Source organism: Pseudorca crassidens, chromosome 9, assembly GCF_039906515.1.
Source record: "Pseudorca crassidens isolate mPseCra1 chromosome 9, mPseCra1.hap1, whole genome shotgun sequence".
In the NCBI taxonomy this organism is placed as follows: domain Eukaryota; kingdom Metazoa; phylum Chordata; class Mammalia; order Artiodactyla; family Delphinidae; genus Pseudorca; species Pseudorca crassidens.
Genome location: NC_090304.1, coordinates 54,109,726 through 54,132,779, shown reverse-complemented (window position 1 = coordinate 54,132,779; position 23,054 = coordinate 54,109,726). Strand labels below are relative to the sequence as shown.

The following is a 23,054-nucleotide window of genomic DNA, read 5'->3' as shown; positions in this document are numbered from 1 at the left end:
GCTCAGAAGACCAGTGTGGGGGACCCAGAGCAGCCAGTGGTGCAGGAGGAAGGAAACCCAGAGATCAACTTGGTCTAAACCAGCTTCATATGGGGAGACTGCACCCTGGCTTCACCCAGGGTCTGACTGCCCTGCTTTTCCTGCCTCCGTCCTCCAAGCCTGAGGGAAGCCTGAGGATTCGTCCAAGCTTATTTCCTACAGCTCTGCTGCATAGGGATGCAGCATGCTGTGGTGGGAAGAACCGAGACTTTGAGGCAAGACAGCAACTGGAATCTTGGCTCAACCCCCTATTAGGCTCATTCTGCTGTGCTACTCTCTGACCTTCAGTTTCCTCTTCTGTAAAAATGGGATAAAATTAATACCCGCCTTACAGGGTACTGTGAGGGTTAAAGGACAGACTCCTTGGGGAAAAGTGCTGGCTCCTAGAAGCCTCCCAATAAATGGAGATCCTCCCTCTCCACTCCACCTACTCACCATCTGCCACATCCCAGGCTTCTTCTCAAACTCAGGTGCTCTCATTGTCTTCCCTGCCCCTTCAGTGCTACTAGCTTCAGGACAGAGTTCCAGCAGCAGTGCCTCCAGAAGCCTTCCCCAGGCACTTCTGCAATTAGGCTCTCACTCTCCATTCAGTGCCCACCAAATTTTCTGGGCCCTAATTCCCATGGCCAGGACCCCCAGTGACCTACCCATGACTGACTGAGGGAAGTGATATTTCTGTAAGAGCTTCAGAAGGAAAGAAAGCCCCTCACACCTGTTGCTATCCTTGGTTCAGCCCAGATGAACTTGGACTACCTTAGTAGTATTGCTCCTGATAAATCACTTCCTTTTGCGCCTTGTGGCTTGTAGGATCTTAGTTCCTGACCAGGGATTGACCCCAGGCCATAGCAGTGAAAGTGCTGAGTCCTAACCACTGGACCACCAGGGAATTCCCAATCACTTCCATTTTAAGTTATGACTTTAATATTCACTGAAAGGCAGACAAGCAATGGCCATAATATTTGCTATTATACCTGCTCCTTACATCACCCAGGATCTCAGTATCTGAAACACCTTTTAGATCCAAATGCTAGAACAACTCTTGTTTCCGCAAGGAAGAAACAAACGTCTTCCTTTCCCAAAATGAGGACCAATAACTATCATGTTTCCCCTTTTGCCTTGGCTGCCAGGAAGCTCAGAGGTGACCATGAAGCTCAACCACTGCAACTCTGTTGACCCTTATGGGTGAAATACTTGTATATTTTCCCCGAAGTCCTGATTTTTCTTTTTACCTGGTATAGCATTATACGTATCCTAAATTGCCTCAAATCCTGCATAAAGTGGGGTAGAGTATCAACAGATGCTCATAGTGGGAGATGTCACACGGTTCAACCCAGCACATGCGGTCACTGTGCAGGGGTGGGTTAAGGCTTGAAGTCAGATTTCCCATCCATTCCCACCCTCCCAAGATAACACCCACAAGTCTTTACCTGGATGGGAAAGTAGTCTCGAAAGTAGCGCCACACAGCCCAGTTTCGGACCCACTGTGACCTCCTGCCACCTTCCAGGGAACAAAATACAGCGTTGGGAAGGAGTAGGAGTGGGAGAGAGTGATGTTCAGGCAGAGCCACTGTGAACCCCTGAGCTAGGTGACCAGCGCCCTATGCAGCATCCTCCTCCCTCCCCCTGGGCCCCTTTCCAAGTTCATTCCCTCACGTTTTGCAAACCCTGGATTGAGTGTGAGCTCCGTGAGGACCACTATGTGACCTTAGAGCCACTATTAACCTCCCCCCTCCCCCCCATCCAGAACCACAGCCTGGCTTAGCCCAATGCTATTCACATAGTAGGTGCTAAGTAAAAAAGGGGTAGCACCCACGATGAGGAACTTCAGCTTGTGCAGGAGGGAGTGTCCCGAGGGCGAGGGGGTCGGACAGGGCGACTTGTGCTCGTACCTTTCTTGGGAGTGTTCCAGTCAAACACCAGCCAGGTGAAGTAGAGCACAGCAATGAGCCAGCAATCGGTGCAGAACGTGTACATGAGGATGACGCTGCAGGTCACTCCTGGGGGGACGCAGAAGGCTCCCGGTCAGGCCTGTCCTCCCTGGGTGGGCTTCAGTCCCCTCTGGGCATGGGGTCACCAAGTGACTGAGTGTTTACCATGGCACTAAGCTAGGCACAGCTGGGGCCCTGGGCAGAGGGAGCCCACAGCCATGGCGGGGGCAGGGTGGGGGTGCAGGGGAGGAGCCGGCTCATGGGGACACAAGCCTCATCTCCTAGGCTCTGATGGGCTGTCCCGGCATCGAGGGGCACGTGGGCTCCATGTTGTCTGGGCAGCAGTGCCAGAGGTGGTGGATCTCTTGTGAAGCTGTCCTTAGAGCTGTTCTTTCTGCCCCTCCTGGCATGTTCTCCCCACCCGAGTGTCCAGCATAGTGACTGTGGACGAGGGGAGGGACCTGCCAAGTGCCTCTATGTCTCAGGACTTGGGATGAGTCACTGTCTCAAGTGTGGGGCAGCGTGACTTTTACCCCATTTTAGAGATGAGAACACTGAGGCTCCAGGGGGAGGTAACTTGCCCAAGGTCACCCAGCAGGAATGAGGCAGAGCCAGGATTCAAACTCAAGTCTGACTATTAAGTCCAAAATCTGCACCAGGCTTTAGAGATTCACTAAAAATTAGAAGCCCCAGACTGCCACTGGAGGGAGGTGGGAGAGTGGGACTCCTGCCCCAGGAGGAGGGCTGGCCCCCTTCCAGTATAACCAAGCACCAGGCAGTCCTAGGCCAAAGCCCAGAGCCCATCAGTCCCTCTCTCAAAACCCCCAGCAGGACACTTGAAGACTCCCTGGGACCAGCTTCCAGTGGTCCCTTTATTCTGGGCCTGCCGGCCATAAGGTTGAATAACCTGGCACAGAAAGCCCTCATCAGAGCTTCTATCCTTCCAATTTTTACCGAGCCTTCAAGGCTAAGCTCAGACCTCACCTCAGGAACTGTTCTCCGGTATCATACTGTCCTCCCACACGGACCTCTCACCTCTGAATTCTCCACACTAGCTGGGTCACATCTTCTTTGCCCCCTGTCACTTAGCACAGGACCAGGGACAACAGGTACTCATGCTTGGGAGAAGCATGGCCTCCGTCCAGCATCCCCTCCACTGCCTAGGAAGGGAAGCCAACCCTGGTTGTAGGCACACCCTCTGGTGGGCGCTGCACTAGTCACGGGTGCTCTAGGGCTGCCTGGCTTTGCATTTCATGCTCTCTTCTTCCCACCGTGCTCAGCCTCCTCTGGTTTCCCGAGGGAGAGGGGAGGGCTGGACACAGACACTCCATGAGGCTAAGGGCAGGAAAATTGTGGTCCCTTGTCATCCACAATGCGGTCCTGTTCTAAGCCTCTGAGCTAGCCTCTCCCCAAGGTAGTTAAAAGTGGTTCAACTATCTTGGGAGAGGCGGTGAACATACAGTGGCCAGGTGTCCAGTTTTTCAGGACCAGCTCAGGAGTGTGATGTCACAGACAGGGAAGGTGAGTCTCTAGGGAAGCATTTGCAGCCTGTAAAACCCTGTTAAAGGCAAACTGTGAAGTACTGGAGGCAGCTTGGTGAATGGCTGTGACTAAGTTAAGACCACTTACAAAGTCACTCACATTGTTGAGCAGTTTGCCTCTGGTCCCCATTCTTAGGCCTAGAAAAGGGGTCACAAGCCCCCTAGACGCCACAGGTATCCAAGCGCCTTCAGCGGCCAGATGGGTGCTCCGGGTGGGCCTGGGCAGGGCCATGAGGTTCAGGCTAGGGTCTGAGCAGCCGGGAAACCCAGCTGCCATCAAACGCCTAACACTGGCTGAGGGGTAGCAGGATCAGAGGGGGCAGAGCCCCAGGCTGCCCTGCCCAGATGTCTGGGCTCTCTGGGAAGGTGGGAGTCCCTACCCACTGTCCTCACTGTGGTGCTAAGGCAGCCTGCGAGGAGGAAAGAGAACAGATGGAGGGTCCAGAGACTGCATTCTAGTTCTGGACTTTCTCAGCTGGGGGGCCCCGCTCCCTCTCACCCCTGTGTGTCCACAGCCCCTATCATCTGTCTCATCGTTATCTGCGTCCCCCATTGGACTCCTTCCAGCAGACGGCCCTTCAGCCCCTGAGCTCCTTGGGAGCTGGAACCAGGTCAGATGAACTTCTCCAGCCCTAGCAACCAACACAGGAAAGGTTTATTGGGCAAAAATGAATGACACCCACCAAACAACCTGCCTTTCTCAGAGTCTAATCCCAGTACTATGAACAGGGGGCTCCCTGATCTATCCCTGTAGATCACACGGCTGCAGCAGGAACCAACCCCCCTGGGGCCAGGAGATGCAAACAACTTCTGGCTCCACATGCGGAAGGTTCAGGACCCACCTTTACAATCACCCCACCCCACACATCATGGTCAAGGTGATGATTCAAAACTCTGCTCCCCAAGGCCCGTTAGCGGGCAGCCTATGGCTGCTCACTGCAGGGACGCAGCAGTGGAGCCCAGGAAGAGCACGGACACGCTCTTCCATGAAGCCAGGGCCCTGCCGCTCACTGGCCACGGCCCATCCCTGAGCCTCGATTTCCAACAGGGTATTGGGAGGACGACAAGAGATAGTGTGTGAAGAGGACTTAACACAAAGATAAGTGTCCAACCTGGAGATCCATGGACTTGGATATGGAAAAAAACCAACATCTTAATTTTCACCCATCTCTTATAGAAATTTAATGTTTCCTTCATTTATGTACCAGACCACGGTAGTCTTAGCAGCAGCCCCTGTAGGCAGTGACGCCAATAGAAACCAAAAGTTTTTCCGTATCACATTTATGGCAGTTGGGGATATCTTGAAAAATCATTTATTCTCATCACTAAAGAATTATAGTGGGGGCTTCCCTGGTGGCGCAGTGGTTGGGAATCTGCCTGCCAATGCAGGGGACATGGGTTCGAGCCCTGGTCTGGGAAGATCCCACATGCCGCGGAACAACTAAGCCCGTGAGCCACGACTACTAAGCCTGCACGTCTGGAGCCTGTGCTCCGCAACGGGAGAGGCCGCGACAGTGAGAGGCCCGTGCACCGCGAGGAAGAGTGGTCCCCACTTGCCACAACTAGAGAAAGCCCTCGCACAGAAACAAAGACCCAACACAGCCAAAAATAAATAAATAAATAAATAAATTTATTTTAAAAAAAAAGAATTATAGTGGGATTTCCCTGGTGGCACAGTGGTTAAGAATCCACCTGCCAATGCAGGGGACACAGGTTTGGTCCCTGGTCCAGGAAGATCCCACATGCCGCGGAGCAACTAAGCCCGTGCGCCACAACTACTGAACCTGCGCTCTAGAGCCCGTGAGCCACAACTACTGAGCCCATGTGCCGCAACTACTGAAGCCCGCGTGCCTAGAGCCCGTGCTCCGCAACAAAGACAAGCCACGGCCATGAGAAGCCCGCGCACCGCAATGAAGAGTAGCCCCTGCTCGCCGCAACTGGAGAAAGCCTGCGCGCAGCAACAAAGACCCAATGCGGCTAAAAAAAAGAAAAAGAATTATAGTAATGATTATGCCTGCTGCTAGATCTTTTTAACGTAATAACAAAAAAGAATGTGTCACTGTATGTGGAATTCGATGTCTTAATGTGTACGTATTTATATTTTAATACCATTGATTTCCTTTGAAATCCAGTGTACTTTGTAGTACACATTTTAAAACTCTGAATAAGGTTTATAGTCTTTACCAGATACCAGAGGGATCCGTGGCACAAAAATGGAGGTGAGTCACTTTGTTCGAGAGGGAGGCCCGTGGGGCCACAGCAGCCTTTGCAACTCCAGGCGAGCGCCTGCCAGTAGATTGGGGCGGCAGCGGGAGCGAGTGGCCAGGGCTGCTCAGGACAATAATTAGCAGCAGCTCAGCACACCTGCCCATCCAAGCAGGCTTGGCTCCCACCTACGCAAGGGCTCGGGAAGATGCCGGGCTGGTCTCTGGGCTGTGGTTAGGCTCGATTTATTATTAACCTACAGCTTGGGGCCAGTCCCTGCCACGTGCTGCACGGGTTGGGGTTCTACCAGCTGCTCAGCGCCCCACCAGCCAAGCCCCGACTCACTAAGACAGTGGGATAGTGGCGGCTTCTGGGTGCAGATGGGGACTAAGGGAGCTGGCACAGCAGACGAGGGAGGGGCTTGGAGGCTGGAGTCCATGGGGGTCTTGTTCTGGCCCCATGACTTCCTTCTCATGTGATTCTGGGCTAGGCTCTTCCCTCACTGGATCCCTGCTTCTTATCTGAAAATGGAGGGGTTACACGGTGCTCTCTACTCCCGGGATTCTAAAAATTGGCCAAGCAGGCCAAGGTGCAGGTTTGAGCCCTCAGGGAGCCAGTTTAATTTGCTCTGTTCCCTAGCCAGTGTTTCTTTATCTTGTTGAGGCCCATATGCCTCTGCACAAATCTGAGGACAGTGATGGTCCTTCACCCCAGAAAAATGCGAACACACTTTCACATATAATTTTGCGCCTAATTTTAGGGGTTCACGGAACCGCCTAAAGCCCGCTCTTGGGCCTCAAAGTGAAGACTGGCTATTTCAGACCAGGTCCACTAATTCCGGACTCCCTGGTGAGTGCTCTGGGCTTCCGCTTAATCCTTAACTCTGCCTCTGAACGAGCTTCACCATCTCGGAGAGTCACGGAACCTCTGTGAGTCCCTATTTCCTCACCTGTGAAGTGGGAAGTCAAGGAAAGACAGACACATCAAGTGCCCGGTCCACTGAGGGGGCTCTATAGATAGCAAGCCCCGTCCCATCCCTCTGCCCTGCCGAGGGAGGGAGGGGCAGCTGCTGCCCTGGAAATGTGGCCTCAGAGGCCCCCACGCCTACTGGGAGCATGCGGCTCAGCACTGACACGGTAATTTCTGATGATCCCCGTTGGCCCGAACGATCCTGAAGAGCAGGCTGTCCCGAGAGACTCACTCTACAATGCTCGGCAACAGGTCTGTCTGCCCTGAGGTGCTGGGGAAGTCACTTATTATGCTGAGGACACTGGGGCCTGGGGAAGAGGAGAGGCTGCTGGGAGAGCAGGGCCTGGCCCAGGCCAGGGGCCCTTTCCTCCTCCTGGACAACCTGTGGTACCCTGACCCCGGTCTGGATGGCAACCCAGGGGACGGGGGCACCAACCTGGACCTGCCGGAGACGCAACCAAAGCACTGAAGTGGGAGGTGTTGAGAGAGACAAGGAGAAGCCTTGAATAGGCTGCAGGAAGCAGCTGGGGACCGTGCTCAGCAGAGGGTGGATGAGGCCTGGGCGGGGGCTCTGAGGGCGCTTCCCGACAGCAGCTCCCTACACTGGGGGCCCACCACGCCCTGGCCCCGTGCGACATGTGAGACAGCGTTTTCCTCACGTTCAAAATGAGGAAACTGACTTTCAGGGAGTTCAAGGAACCTGTGTAAAGTCATAGAGCTTGTTTGTGGTGGAGTCAGGACTCAATCCCAGGACCACACCACCCGAAGGCAAAGCAACATACCTGTGGGAAAATGTCTGCTGGGAGGCAGGGCAGCATGTGGGAACAGCCCACGCTTTGGGGGTCCTATAGACCTGGACCCAAATCTGTGTGACTTTGGACAAGTTACTTACCCTCTCTGAGACTTGCGCTTTCTATCTCTAAAATGGGAAGCATACCACCACCTCCCAGTGAATCTTGGTGAGTCCTCACGCGTGCCTGGGGTAGACCACTTGATCGGGGACCCAAAAGGTGGGAGGTGGGAGGATGCTTTTACCCCTCACCTCTCCAACATCTGCTGGGGAGGTGGCCCCTGCCTGCCCTCACCCTCTAAGCCCCGGCTTACCCAGCATGAGGAAAGACAGGACCCACTGGAGTACCGAGATGACCTGTAGCTGCTTTTCCACCTTGGACCTATTGAGACAAGTGATGGAGAAGAGGTCCTGGAGGGCGGAGAGGATGCTGGAGCCAGTGCCTGCGACAGAAGAGAGATGTCAGCCTGTCCACCCTTCCCTCCAGCCTCAGAGTCCCCATCATCAAGCCATCTCCCACAGACACCTTCCTAGACATGAGAGGCGCACGGGCCAACACATCAGACAGATCTGGACTCACATCCCAGCCCTGCCACACAACAGTTTTGTATTGATAATTCTGGGCTGTTCACATGCTTTGCTTCCCTGTGCCCCAGTTTCTATGTATACCTAATGGGAATGATGTCCCCCCTCAAAGGGTCATTTTGGAGAACAAACAGGGTATCCAAAGAGGCTAGGGGGAGGCTTGCCATAGTTGCCAGTTTTCTTCCCTCCCCTTCACCCCAATCAAACTCTTGTCTTTATCCTTTATCTGGATCTAGTACAAATATTTAATCTTTGCTCTCTGTGTCTGTGAGGCCAAGGACAGAGGGCCAACATCCAACCTGCAATGTTTTTTTCCTCCAAGTGTACTTTGCGCACCCCCAATCCTTGACCCACGCCCCACCCCTGTATCTCCAGGACTAATACCCTTTCCCAGTGAGCTGAGCCCTCCTGCCCCACCGCCAACGCCACTGATACCACCTGCAGAGGGATTCACACTTTGAGCTTCATCTCAGTGCCCAAAGCTTGGGGCCCAGAGAGGAACCAGCCAGGAACCCCTGCTTCCAGTGGCCAGTGAGCTTCGGAACACTGAGGGCTGCAATTCTGTTTGCTACCAAGCAAGTGCAAGCCTATAAATTAGGACAAGATGTGCCCAGTTAATTGGCTCTGTGGCCGTGGCCCCAGGATGACGCCCTGGACTCCAGCGGCTGATGGGCAGAGGGACCGGAAAGCCTGGCGATTGCAGGAGAGGCAGCGCTGGGGAAGAGCATGGGCGAGGCTCCTGACATAGCCCATTCCTTCCGGCAGCTGGGCCAAAGGAGTGCCCCCCTTCAAACCTCCACATGTGCTGAGCCCCAACTGCACGTCCTTTGCTCAGCACATCTTCACCGAGTGCCTACCTACCGTGTGCCGGTCAAACATTCCTTCACACGACCCACTCTGCCAGGCCCCCCGCTGAGTCACAATCTTGTCCTTGAGGGTCTCGTGACCTTTCTCCCTGGCCTACTGCGGAAGTGGGAGGGCGAGCGGTATAAGGGCTTACACTCAAGCCCTTGTGTTTCTTCAAAATCTGTATTTCAACAAGGTTACGGCAGAGATTAGAAAGGGACACAACCCTCATCTGCCGAAAGTTAACAATTACTTTGACTTTCGGGAGGCATGTAAGTAACGCCAGGCCTCAAGGCAGACACGTCAGTCCTGTCCCCTTCACCTGGTCTAGTGGAGCAGAAGGAGGGGGCTTGGCACGGCAGAAGCGTCGGATCCCAGCGCCAACCGTGGCTCCACTCGCTATGCGACTTCAGGCAAGACCTCGAGGGCGCACAGCCACATCCCCAGGGCATGGCACATACTGGGTGCCCAGCAGCATCTGCTGCTCCACAGGACACCTGGGGCGGAGGTGGAAGTATGTGAACTCACCCAAGCAGATGATAGGCTGAGCTACACAGGCATGCCAGGGGTTTAGCGCATAACTGCTCCTTCGCCCTCTACGTAAATATCCTACCATCACAGCCGTTTCTACCTTCACACTTTTCCAACACCCCATCCTGGAGGCCGAGGGCCCTCTGGGGTCATCTGGTACAGCCCAACTGAACATTTGGGGACGCTGAGGACAGAAGCAGTGACTTATCTAGGGTTACCTAGCCAGGGCCAGAACCCAGGATCCCTGCCCCCTGCTCAGGGTACAGCAGGTCCAAGGGTGGCCTGTGCTCAGAAGTGGGGAGAGTGTACTGGGGGAGTACAGGCGGGAGGGAAGTAAGGTCAGGCATAGGCCTGAACCCCAATCCAAGGGCCGGCCTGCCAAGTCATTCCCTCGCCACTGGGAATGTGTGGGATGAAGGGAAGCAGGGGCCATGGGAGACGAGTCCCTGCCCTGGGTCTGGGGCAGGCTGGGTGCCTTGGCTGCAGAGAGGATAGAATGTTCTCCAGCACCTTCCTACTCAGAGTGGTCTCGTAGCTGTTTAGAAACGCAGGGCCCCAGCCTGGATCTACTGAACCAAAATCTGCATTTTAACAGGACACTCAGTCCAAAGTCTTAGGTAGGGTAAGCTTGGGGTGGGGGAAGGATGCAGGGAGGAGCTGGGGGCCTCCACCTTCTACTGGGCAGGGGAAAAAAGGTGATGGAAGGAAAGGCATCAGACGTTGTCTCATCTGACCACTTCCTACTGCAAACAGGACCCCAAAGAGTGCTTGAGGAATGTCTAAGGAGTGCTCAGAGAAAGGGCTGTCTAGCCCCTGCCTTTGGGTCAGGACCAACGAGCTGGTCGCACTCACTACATGGAGCTCTCCTGCTTTGGAGGTGGGGTACGCAGAGTAAGTCCACATTGGTGACACATCCCCCACTGAAACAACTGGAAAATTCTTCCTTGTTTCCTAATCCAAGTCCATCTGCTATTACAGGTCTCTCACAATTAGCTAAAGTCAGGGTGCAGGAAATGTAGACTGTCTTATTCAACCGTCACCCTATTATCCACACAGAAGGAGAAGGCCTGAAGGGCTCCCACAAGCCCCAGGGCAGCTTGGCCAGAGCTAGGCTTTTCCCACACTCCCCAGTCTGTCCTCCCTGCCTCGGCCCAACTACCGCCCATAGCCCGCGCTGCAACCAACTAGGAAATGCAAAGTCCACTGAGGAGTGGCAGGTGTTCCTGTGGGTGGCACAGTGAGGGGGCTGCCTGGAGGGGGAGGCCGGGAGGGTGCTGCCCCTCTGTGCCCCTCAGGCCTGGGCCCACTCGGCTGCCTCCTGGCCAGACCATCCCGACCTGGCTGACCACAGAGCCCAGCCCTGGGAGCTGGCCTGCCCAGGATGCTGAACCACAGGCCCAGTGGAAGCCCCCTGTGGATCTAAGAAATATCCAGTCATTGCTCCCCTGCCTAGAAAGCCGCTCCTTGCCTTGCCCACCTGATGACCCCCAACAATGAGATAAGGCAGCTCGTCCTTCAAAACCCAAACAGGCGAGCCTTTGGAGAGAGGTCACCTTTCCTTCTCTGGCATTATCAGCTCTAAGGCCCATGCAAGCGTGGAACCCTCTAGGGCCATCTCACCAGCCCCCACCCATCTTGGAGAGAAACTGTCAGTACATGAAGTTGGGAGAGGCCAGCAGAACAGAGAAATAAGAGAGGACTGGAGTCCTCCTTCCAGGTTCCCACAGCCCCTCACCTGGTACCGACTGCTGATTACAAGTCCGCTCTCCCATCACACTGGGAGCTGCCCAAGGGCCTAGGTCTGATCCATGGCTTGGTTCCCAGTGGCCTCTCGGAGCCTGGCCCAGAGTCAACACTCAGCAAGGTTTGCTGAGCAAAAGGACGAGCAGGTCTCTGCTCTGGCTGATCCTCAGGCCCCCCTCCCCAACCCCTGGCTCTCTCTCTGTAGGGCTGGGTGGCAGGTAGGCGGCCCGCACGGCCCATGCAGCTTCAGGGCCTCCAATGCACTTCCATAGGCACTCTGGTTCCTCACCAGTCCTGTGAGTTTGGCATCATCACTGCCATTTTGATGGTGATAAAGGCTCAGGGAAGTGACACAGCCAAGGTCACTTGGCCAGAGGGTGGCAAAGTTGGACTCAATTCAGGCCTAACTTCTAGGCCTGCGTTCTGTCCCTGTGCTGCAGGTCTCCCCACGTTCCTTCTCTCTTCTCCCCAAAAGAAAGTGGGGGAACGCTGGGAGGCGACAGGAGAAAATGCATGACCTATTTTCCTCTAGAGGAGCAGGCATCTTGTGCAGTAAGTTAAATGGTAGCAGGCCTTGGGGTTCCAGTCCCAGTTGTACCACCAACTCCTGTGTCACCTTGGCCAAGTCACTTCACCTCTCTGGGCTTTGGTTTCCCCATATATAAAATGGTGGTGGGGAGGATGAATTTTATGATCTCTCTGACTGCTTGGATTCTGGTGTCCACCCTCCTGAGGATACCACCTAGAGGCTCACCACCCTGCAATAGCCCTGGTACAGCTGCTCGGCAGATGGGAAGTGGGGCTTTAGCTGGGCACCCCCAGGTCATTGCCAGACCTCACCACTCAGCTGTCAGCATCTCCTCTGCCCCAGTTTTGGCTGGGAGAGGTCCTGCAGAAGCTGGTAAGAGATGCCAGTGCTACAATCAGATGTCACCACTGCCACTACCTTCATACCCAGCCTGACTGTCCTCAAGTCCTGGGTGTGACCAGCAGGGAGCCACAGCCTGGCCAAGTCTCAGCTCCAATCTGCTCTCTCGTCACCCCTCCCCCAGCCTCCGCCAGCACACTGCACTCTCTGCGCACCCTCTCAGCGCCGGTCCCACTGCAGCCAGTGTCTATTTCCTTGGTCATCCTCCTTGGCCAGCATCTCCTGGGTTCCAGGGCTGGTACCTGATTCATCCATGTGCCCAGAGCTCAGCCAGGCTGGCGAGAGAAGGAGCTCAAAGGGGTTTATTGCATGAATCAACAAATGCCGAAGTCCCAGAGGCAGCTGAAGGCCTGGATGCCCAGGTCAGACTGAGCTGCCTGACAGGAAGGCCCCCAGCCCTATCACTGAGGACCCCAGAGATGGGGTGGGGAAGTGAGCCTCTCTCGCCCTCTCTGAGCATGAGTTTCCCTCACCCCACGATAAGAACAGAACCCACTTCCTACAGATGTCTTATTTTCATGAAGGAAGACGAGACAGGCCACAGAGTAACTTGACTCATTCTATGAAGAGAAACTGGCAGTAACCAATCCAAATAGCTGCTCCAGGGCACCACTGATTTCACCATTTATTTTATACAGCTCCTTTGCTCCTGGACTTGGGGAGGGCAGAGGGAGTGGAGCTGCCAGAGAGGCCCAGAGCAGCTCTCTTACCCCCAGAGAGAAACCCCCTGCCCCCATGTCTATACGGAGCTTCCCTGCCCCACAGCACTCTCCGGGAAGGTAGACAGGCAGGGATGGGCAGCCCCATTTTACAGAGATGGAAACTGAGGCAAGGTGAGGCCAAAAGATGTTAAGCCACTTGCTTGAGGTCAGGGTATAGGGGAGCCAGGACTCTCGGCAGGCATTTGAGTTCTGAGTCCCTCATCATTTCCATGATGCCAGGCTCTTGAGGGCTGGTCCCCACTACACAAGCCAGTCTACACCCCGACTTCAGGAACACACCCCTGGTGAAGGGAGGGCTGCCTCTCTGTCCCAACCATGTCCCAAGTTTCATGGCAGGTGGGGATGGGTGTGTATCGCCTCTTTGCCCAACATCTGATGGTAAAGTGACCAGGCCGCATCCAGGACTGATGCAACCAGGGCTTCCTCTCGCACAGGCTTGAGGGGGCAGCATCTGAGCCCCAGTCCCCGTAATCTGAGAAAGGGCCCTGGGCCAGCCCTGGCCCTGCATAACTCTGTGACCTGGGGCAAGTCACTTAGCCCCTCTCAGCTTTAGTTTCTCATCTGTAAAGAGAAGGTAAGAACCCCTAGCTGTCAGGGTGGTTGGGAAGGTAAAAAAAATAAATAAAAATAAAAAATGCATGTAGGTCCATTTGGCATCTCTTAGGTGACTGACACCTGTTAGGTGATTAGCTCTCGTCATGGCTTTTACCACTGACCAGAGTGGGAGGGGAATTGATGAGCAAACACAAAGTTTTTCAAGATGTGTGTGCTCATGAGGTTGTGTGTTACGAGGAGAGGGAGCAGAGCGGGGGCATTGGCCTGGGAGGCTCCAAGGAGGTGGCGAGGCCTCAGCAGGGCCTGGAAGACAAGATCTGGGAGGCGAAGAGGAGGAAAGTGGGCACTCGGGGTTGGGGGCAACTGCCGGAATAGAGACTCAGACGGAGTTACAAAGAGGCAGGCCCAAACCCAGAATGTTCAGTGACCCAGGAACGGGGGTTCACATTTACCCAAAACAGATGCTGAGAATAGGAAAGATGGAAAGGGCTCAAGCAGCCCAAAGTAGGCTCCTGGAGGAGGTGGGTGGGGACAGGGATAAGCATGGAGCACTTCTGAGGTACCCAGCACTGTGCCAGCCACCGGGGAAATAGCAGTGAATGCAGCAGGTCAACTCTCACCTGTTAGGGGGCTTAAATTCTGCTGAGGGAGAGACAAAGCACCGACACATAAATGTAGGCTGTAACATCAGGCAGTGATGAGAGCTATGAAGAAAAATAAGCTAGAGGGATAGGCAAGAGGATCCTCCCCTGTGGAGGGGAGGCATGGAGCAAGGCTGACTCCCCTCCACGGGGACACTGGAGCACACATGACATTCTTGGGTCAGGCCTCTGGGTGGCCCACACTGCCTCCTCTACCCTCCTTAGCTACTGGCATCCTGGGAAGGGGCTCACCAGCCTGGAGAAGGTGCAGAGGACAGGCGGACGGGCATCAGGAGAACCTGACCTCCAACTCGCAGGAAGTGCAGCCTTGGTGAGTCACTTCCTGTGCAAGCCTCAGTTTCCTCGTCTGTACAGTGGGACTAATACCTACCTTGCCAGATTCTTGGGAGAATTAAATGAGATGATGTATAGGCAAGAGTATCATAAAAAGTAAAGACCCGGGTGAATGGTGGGTAATTACCAAGTAAGCCTGGGTTTCCTCCCCTGTCTAGTGGGTTTCACAACCCCTGCCTTGCTTGGAGCAGAGGCACTGGCCTCAGTAGACTTAGGATTCAAACCCTGGCTCTGACTAGTATTTAGTGTGAGACCCTGAAAGTCACTTCCCCTGTCGAAGACTCGGCATCCTCCTCTGTTATGATCCAGAATTGTTGGGAGGAATCCAAACAACTTATGGCAAAGGGGCAAACAGCGTCTGGCACCTCTGTTAGAGAGCTAGAAAGGTGCCAGAGAGGTCACAGGGATGTGGACGGCCGCCACAGGTTCCCGACTGGGGGAGTCACCCTGCTCACGTCTGCAGCCCCAAGGATGCCACACCTGGGCCCAGCCCGACCTAAGCTCTGCCCTGGTCCAGCAGCTACCAAGTGGACAGTGAGGAAGTCGCCCCAAGCTACTCCAGAGGGCTGGGCCCAGGGGTATAGGGGAGCCAGAGGCAGAGAGATGGACATTCTGACTCCTGGCAGACCCTTTGAGGTCCAGGAAGCTAGTCCAAGTGCCAAAGAAATGCCACATCTTCAAGGCCAGAGGCAAGCTCTCTTCCGGGTCCCCTCCCCGCCAAGCACCTTTCAGCAGGAGTCCTCACGTGTGATGATGGGGGACAGTCATGGCTCTGCAGGGTCATGCCTGTTGATCTCAGAGGCCCAGCCTTGGGTTGGGCTCCAACTAGCCCTGCACACGAAGCTGTGCCCATTCTCTGCCTTACCACATGCTCAGCCAGACCCTTCTTCCCTCGAGGAAGTCTCCCTACACTCTTGGCCCTGCCTGCCATCCCTCCAAACACAGTCCTGTCACCTCCAGGCCCAATCTGCTCAGTCACTGAGCTCACACTTACTGGGTACCTACCAGGCCCTGAAAGCTGGTCCGTCAGAGATGGGCCTCATCCTTCCCGGCTGATTCTTCCTCGGGGAAGCCCTCCTCCCCCACCCCATGTGCCCCACCTCATCCTGCACTCAGCCTTTCTCATTCAGGGAGAGAGTGTGCATTTGCTCATCTGGGTCCCTGTGCCCAGCATGGGGTCAGGCACAGAGCAGATGCTTGGTCAATGTTTGCCAGCTGGATGCTCGAGGGACCTGCGATGAATAAACAGGGCCTGGACAAGAACAGAGATGATGGACCTGTGCCACGGCAGAGGGTCAAACGGGAACTTTCTGGGGAATCAGGAGGGAAAGGTCTCCTCTAGCTGGAGGGATCACGATTAAAGGCAGGGGCAACAGTGGAAGGTTCCAGAAGGAGGGAGAGAAGGGTGGAGGCCAAACATTAACATTCATTCAGCGAGTACTTTCTGAGTATCCTTCACAGGCCAGGCTAGGCGCTGCTCTAGGGTGGGAGCTGCCACCCTGCCCTGCCTCTGCTTCTTGGGCTCTTGTAGGAGGAAGAGCTCCGCCCCGGGGCTGCCCACCTCAGCTATGGCTGGGGAGACAGGGCTGTGAACAACGAGGCACAGAGGGTAGGCCAGGGCCGGGGAATCCACGGGAGGTACCCAACTGGCCTGGAGGATGCTGTCATGGATGGGTCAGGTGAGATGTAAAGGATGAGTAAGTTTGCCAGGCTGACAGGAGGGGGGTGCAGGGTCAGGACCCCAGGTACTGGAGTCCCACAAATGGCACTGGAAAAGGCCTGGAAGGGAGAGAGCGCACAACTTTGAGGAATTAACTGCAAATAGTTCAACCAGGTTGAAGCATAGCAACCGTGTGAATGGGTGAAGCTAGTCGAGAACGTGCAGGGGGAGTGAGCCATGGAGGACTGGAAATGCCAGGCTGAGGAGTCCTGGGCTCCATCCTGAAAGCAGGGAAAATTGCTGCCCACCCCTTCCATTCCCTCCACCAGCTTCAGATGGTGGCTAAGGGCCCCGAGGCAACTAGCCAGCCATTCACCTGGTCCCAATACACTGGTGATTTCTTTTCTCGAAAGACTAATAATCTCCCCTTTAAGGGTTAGGTGTTCTTTAAGTAGGTAACCTTAAAGCAAATTAGGTGTCCTTAAAACAGGGCCCACTGGGACATCTGACCCAAAGGTGTCCCTGGAGGACCCTGGAGGTGACTGCTGAGGACCCCAATGGCCTGCTTTCTCTACTACCCCACCTTCTGACACATCAAAAAAATAGCTACTGAAGTGGGAGGGGTTGCCATGGCAACACCACCAGCTTGTGGGTATGTCACCACCAAGGAGTCCTCAAAATAGGCCCTTATCACAATACATGGGCAAGTGTGGGGAGCTAGGTTCTTCTGGGGCACTTACCTGGGCCCCAAGCAGGACATGAGCCCATTTTCACAAGGACAAGTTGGGGACAAGAATGAGTAGGAGGTTGACCCCCAGGATCCCACAGCCGTCAGGGGCACGATCAGAATCACACTTCTGCAGCAGAGCTGGAATGAACCCAAGGGGGCTGCCTTATGCAGCCCTCCTTACTGTACAGACGAGGAGGCTGAGGCCCCAAGAGGGCAGGGTCTTGCCCAAGGTCACACGGGAAGCAGATGCCGGGTGAGCCTCCTGGCCCCTAAATCTGCTCTAATAGTGAAATGAATTCACATTTCCTGCTTCTGTCGATTTGCCCAAAGGGTCTGTGTGTTCAGCTTCCTTGGGTCTGCACCATAACCTGGGCAGATATTCTTATCATGCATTTGCCCGTTCTATAGATGAGGATACTGAGACTCGTAGCCCTAAACCCCCAAAACTGCCAGCAGCAACTCCACACCCAGGAGGCTCCAGAAGTGGTGGAGGCCAAGAAGCTCTGTGCACCAGGGGCCTCTCCCAGCAGCTCTCAAATCTCCACCCCCAGCCCCTGCAAAGGGCATAGGCGAGCCACCCCAGGCCTGGATACAGCAACCTCTATCTCCCGTGTCTCTCAGCACACCAGGACCTCAGCTCAGGTTGGTAGCCCAGAGACCCTGCAGTCAGACTTTCCCTCCCACACAAATCTCATGTCTCTATTTATTCTGGTCCCTGTACCTGAAGGTTCTTGCCTGTCTTGGTAACACCTGTTCATCTTTCAATATTCAGATTGACTGTCGCCTCTTCCGGGAAGCCTTCCCTGACCCCAGGATGATTTAGCTGCCTAACCCTCACCTCCAGGCCTCCACCCATGCTTCCTTCCCCTTTCACTATGTGGACCACTGTGCTCTGTCATCCCCCTAGTCTCACTTCCTCAAAGTCAGGGACCATGGATTGACCTGTGTGCAGCACAGAGTCTGACACACAGAGGTGCTCCATGAATAAACTGAAGGGCCCACACGCGAGTCCCCACTGTGAGAAGCCTTCCTGGATGTCCCAGAGCTGAGTCTGCCACTCTCCATAGTGTTGGAGGCTGTTGCACGTGTCACACAAAATGAATGACAAGGACTAACAGGCGAGTCACAAGTTAGTTTACAAAGCGCTTTCCATTCGTGTTAACCTAAACCCTCACATCCTTGAGAGTTTGAGATTTTCTGATCCTATTTTCCATTTAGGGGGAGTGAGATACCCAGAGCAGAAGTGAAGCCAGGGCTGGAATCCTGGCTCTCTGGCTTCTAAGCCCTGGAGTAATGGAGGAAACTGTGGTGAGCCCCCTGCCCTCAGCACTCAGCCCTGGAACCGGCTCCTCGTGAGACTGTGGTGTCTCCAGAGCAGGGAAGAGCTGCAGGCCCAGCACCCAGCACGGGTGGGCACAGAGGAGGCCTGAGGGAGAATTGAGAAATCACACTGAAGCAAAAAGCAGGGCTTCCTGCCAAGAGGAAGGAGCAGTGCTCAGGAGGGCTGAGGTCCCATTAATGATTCATTCATTCAACAAATATTTACTGAGCACCTACTATACACCAGGCACTGTGCTAAATGCTGGGACAAACACTGAGAAAGACAGACAGGGTCCCTGTTCCCAAAGGGCTGACATTCTTCTGGGGGAGACAATCACCTAAACAGATAAGTACACATGAGAATTTAGGTAATGAGAGGGGCTATAAAAAATAAAACAAGATGGGGCGGCTCTCCAGATGGTGTGGTCAGAGAAGGCCTCTGAGAGGAGACTGAATGGTTGGAAGCCAGCCATGCAGTGACCTGGGCAGAGGGCAGCACATGCAAAGGCCCTGAGGTAGGACTGAACTGGTGGGAATGCTGGGGGAACTGGAAGACCCCTGGCAGTTCTAGAGCACGACATGGTAGGAGACGAGGTTGTGAGGCCGTGAGGACTGCTCACAGGGGGCTCCACGGCCACAAGGAGGAGTTTGGAAGGTTTGGAGTACGATGAGGGGCAATTGGCTGTTCCCCTGGCCTCAAAACTCTGGGGCTCGTGGTGCATGTACTCATCAAGGCAAGCTGGGGGAGCTTCCTGAAAAAGCTTGGGAAGGGGTGATCTGCCACTCCCATCATGGTCTGGGAGCAACCTACACTCATTCAAGAAACGACCACCTACAGTGGCGAGAGCCCTGCACGCAGCCCTTCACGGCTTCACCACACTTCTCTCTTGGTTTAAGGTGGCCAACGACTGGGAGATGGATCTGGGTTCTAACCCTGGCTTTGATAACCCTGGTCCAGTCCCTTCTCTCTGGGCCCCTCAGTGTCCCATCTGTCATGTGAGGGCCGTGCCAGATGCAGTATTCCCAGAGAGCTTTGATTTTATGACTCAAGTACTTGTTGCTGAAATCAGGGGTGGGAGGATGGGGGTGTGGCAGGATTTCCACACTGGCTAGTGAATCACCTAGGCTGCTAATAAAATATTACTCTTGGCTCTCCTTTCCCAGCCCAGAAGAGCCCTCAGTAGCGCAGATAGCCCCAAAGTGGCGTTTGTGCATTTGGGGAAGTGGTGTATGCAAGGAAAGAAAGCTATAAAGAATTGGGAGAGGGAGGGACATGAGAATGATGTTCTCATCCTATGATTTAGGACTGGGTTAGGTGACTGTCAATCCTGAGTTCCAGAGTTAGCCTCCAACAATCCAGCCTCTTAGTTCCACCTCCTACCAAGTTCCTGCTTGCACACTCCCAGTGATGGAGAGCTCCATCCCCACCCACACCAAACCTGTTGCAATCCTCAATAGCTATCAGAAAGGATTCCTCCATTACATCAAATCTGCCCCCCATGATGCCACCCCTGTTCCTGGCCTTGCTTTTCGGAGCCTCACAGAGCAAATCAGCTCAGGATTTTACTGGGCTGCCACCATTTCGTGCTGGGTCCTGTGGTGAACCCTGGGGATAGAGGCAGGCACCAGAGGGCTTTGACCTGAAGAGCCTCACATCCAGGGGCAAAGGCAGGGATGCGAATATGACTAACTCTGCATTCTCCACCCCCGGCACAGGTAAATCCTTCAGATATTAGAAGATACCAACAGAGACGCCTGTCTCCCCGACACTTCCAGCACACACGCACCTACCCATGCACCCACAGCTGGCCTTTGCTTTTGGTCAAGAAACCAGACACCAAGGTATCTATTTCAATCTCACCCATCACAGGTATTCCCTTCACAGAAGCCATGGGTCTCCTTGAATACCACCACCAACAGGGTGTTCACCACCTCCCAACAATGGGACCTCACTGGCAGAGGCAAACCAGGCCACTGGGGAGTGTCTTCAAAGACCAAGGATGTAGAAAGCAGGTCTAATGGAGATGCCAGATAACACAAGATTTCCTTCAGCTCTCTCCCTTCCCCACCCAAGTCTTTCACCAAAGCGGAGCCCAGACACCTAAAGTAATTGGTTTGCATTTCATACCAGCCCTTGCTACATCCCATGATGGAACGGTTTGCAGCCAGTTTTTTTCTTTTTTTAATGTTTTCAAGACCTGATAACAACATGGAGAAATGCTCCTGACAGGATAGTAAGTGACTTGGTCAAAATCATTCACTGGAAGTCCTCCTGAACTACAAATCCTAGGTCAAAAATGAGGAGGTCAGGGTCGCCTGCTCCTGGAAGATAGAGCTCACAGCCTGTGGACAGCAGAGGTGAGGGAAGGGGATCTCCAGGAAGGACCACCACAGAGAGCATCCCTATCCCATTCTCTGGAGACAAAAGCATTTTCAAAAGCATGAACATGGCTAGGTCCCTTCCTTCCCCTGTTATGGGCATTAAATGGCACAGTGAACAGACAAGCTCTTTAAAGTTAGAGAAGGGGCTGTCAGAGGCTGTAGGGCTGGGTGTCTGGGGCAGCTCAGGCTGCTTGTGCCGAAGATGGTGACAGCAGCTCGGTACCTCTCCAAGGGCAACGAGCAGCACCCAGACCAAGAGGGGCAGATAATCACACCAACAGTCACACGGGGAACAACGCCAATGCCCCAGACACGGTTAACCTGTGATACAGCTCCAGGGTGCTTACCTGGCAGCCACTAGAATATTATAAGTGATTTGGAGTACCAGAAGGAAATACTCATGATTTAACATTAAGAGGGAGAAAACAGGATTCAGAACTATATCTACATCACGCTTTGAACTTTATCTAAATAATGTGTACAAATAAAACTATAAAGAAATATACTAAAATGCTCTTAGGAAGCTATTTTTGGATAGTCAATTAACCAGCAGTTTTAAATTTTCTTCCTGTTTTTCTATATTTTTCAAAATTCCAATAATTCATATGTTTTATTTTTATAATGAAGATGGGTCGAGTAGGCTACTATTAGTTACTGAAGAAAAATCCTAAGTAGGAGAGGTTCAGCAAGCAGAATAAAGACTTAGGTGGAGGGAGGGAGGATTCAAGCAAGACCAGGACAGCTGTGAGAATGTCCCAGGCTCTCCTGGATTTGTATTTAATCCCCTGGCCAAGGCACCTGTTAAGGAAACCTTGGGTGGGTCATGCCTCCTCCCATCTCAGTTTCTCCAAGTACAGGTGAGAGGTGGGGGACATGGAAGGGATGCTCTTCCTTGAGGGGGCAAAGCTCTGGAGTTTGATCTCCACTCTGCCCCTGATTCACGGAGGGCCTCAGTTGCACACCGGTGGAACAGGGGCCCGGGCCACACTGGAGGGCACCCAGGGTCCTCTGCCCCACCTTCTAAGTGTGCCAGGCTCACAGTTGCTGCTGAGTGGGCTCCCAAGCCTGGGCTGAAGAATGGGTGTGAGGAAGGAGACAGTGCGAGCACACCTGTCCCAGCCAGGCATGTTCCTTGTCTGGTGGCTGCTTCAGGGGATTGCAAAACCCTTGCCGCTCTGCCCCATCCAGTGCCTCACAGCTTAATCCACCAGGTGAGGAGAGAGGGTGGGAACTGCCAGGGGCCAGGAGCAATGCTGGGGCTTGGAGAGGAGTTCTCAGCTATCACTCCATCTCACAGGCTGGAGAAAGAGAAGTGATGTAACAGAGGTCCCCAAAATCGATGAGTGCCAGAGTGGAGAATGCGCCCACATGACTACCATGCCAGGTTGCCTGGATCAGACCCGGTAACCATTATTCTAACCTCATCTCAGACCCAGGTGAGTTGGGGGGAAGAATGGTAGTGATGGTGGGGGAGAGGGCGGCAAACCATCCCAAAAAGAAAAGAAAGGGGTTGGGACCTCGGCCCCCATAGCGGCCTGTCCTCCAGCAACGTGCCGCCACCTTACCAACACACTCCTGCCTGCCTTAGAGCCTTTCATCACATCCTTTCCTGAAAACCTTCTGGCAGCTGCACTGCCCCAGGAGAAAGCCCGCAAGGCCCTGCAGACCCTGGGCTGTAACAGCTCATGTCCCAGACCCTTAGCCCAGCTCCGAGAGCTCTCACGGGACAGCACGGTTCCTCAGTCAAAGCTCTCCCTCCAGTCAGCTGGGCCCGATGCTCACCTCGCAGGACCCCGGAGTAGGCGGCTATGAGGGTCTTCATGGCGAAGCCGGTGCAGTCGGGGCTCCGCGTGAAGCCGCCTGACCCCGCGCCCCTGGCCCGTGCCCCGGCCGCCTGGGCCAGGGCTTCGCGCCGAGCACGGGAGCGCGGGGGCGGCTACGGCCCGGGGAGCGGGGGGTGGGCGGCCAGACGGGCCCGAGCGGCGGCCGAAATTGGAGCCTTGGCCACGGCCACGGCCACGGCCACTGCGCCCGCGGCTCGGCGCGCGGCACTTTGTAACCTCATAAGGGGGCGGGGCCGACGCGGCAGGGGCGGGGTCGGCTGTTCCAACCTCTGCCGCACCAGCTGCGTTGGGATGGGGGAGCGCCGGGCTCGGCTTGGCGCGGGAGAGCTGCTCGGAGGCCCCTGCTCGGCGCGGGTGGGCGGCCCGCGAAGCCGAGTCCTCCTTGCAAGGGGCTGCCTGGTTATTCCTGCCGCTCCCTCCGCCCGCCCCTCGCCGCACCCCCGCGGCGGTTGGTGCAGCCCGCCAGCAGGAACTTGGGCCGGGAGCCCCGGCATGGGCAGGACAGGCGGGGCCGGGCGTGGGTTTGTGTTTTGCTCTGGGCAAGGCCTCGCCTTGGCTACAGATGCTGAGGTCCCGCCTCTGATTGGTGGTTGTATCGGGCTTAGTTAGGTAGGGGTGGGCTCCTGAAGCCCTCACGCTGCCTCTACTTTTCCATCTGTTTCTGTAGAAACTTCGCCGAGAATCTATACACTGCTGAGTGCTGGGGACCCAAACCAGTCAGTCTCGGCCCTGCCCTGGGGG

At 54.8% G+C, this 23,054-nt stretch overlaps 1 protein-coding gene across 1 annotated transcript in view; it reads right to left on the bottom strand.

The window, feature by feature from the left end:
- UVRAG (UV radiation resistance associated) overlaps positions 1–22,807 on the bottom strand; it is a 352,887-nt gene extending 330,080 nt beyond the window's left edge. The window contains 2 exon segments of the mRNA XM_067750404.1: positions 7,787–7,915; positions 22,252–22,807. Of these exon segments, the coding sequence (XP_067606505.1) occupies positions 7,787–7,915; positions 22,252–22,807 (685 nt within the window).
- Between the last annotated feature and the right edge of the window lie 247 nt (positions 22,808–23,054).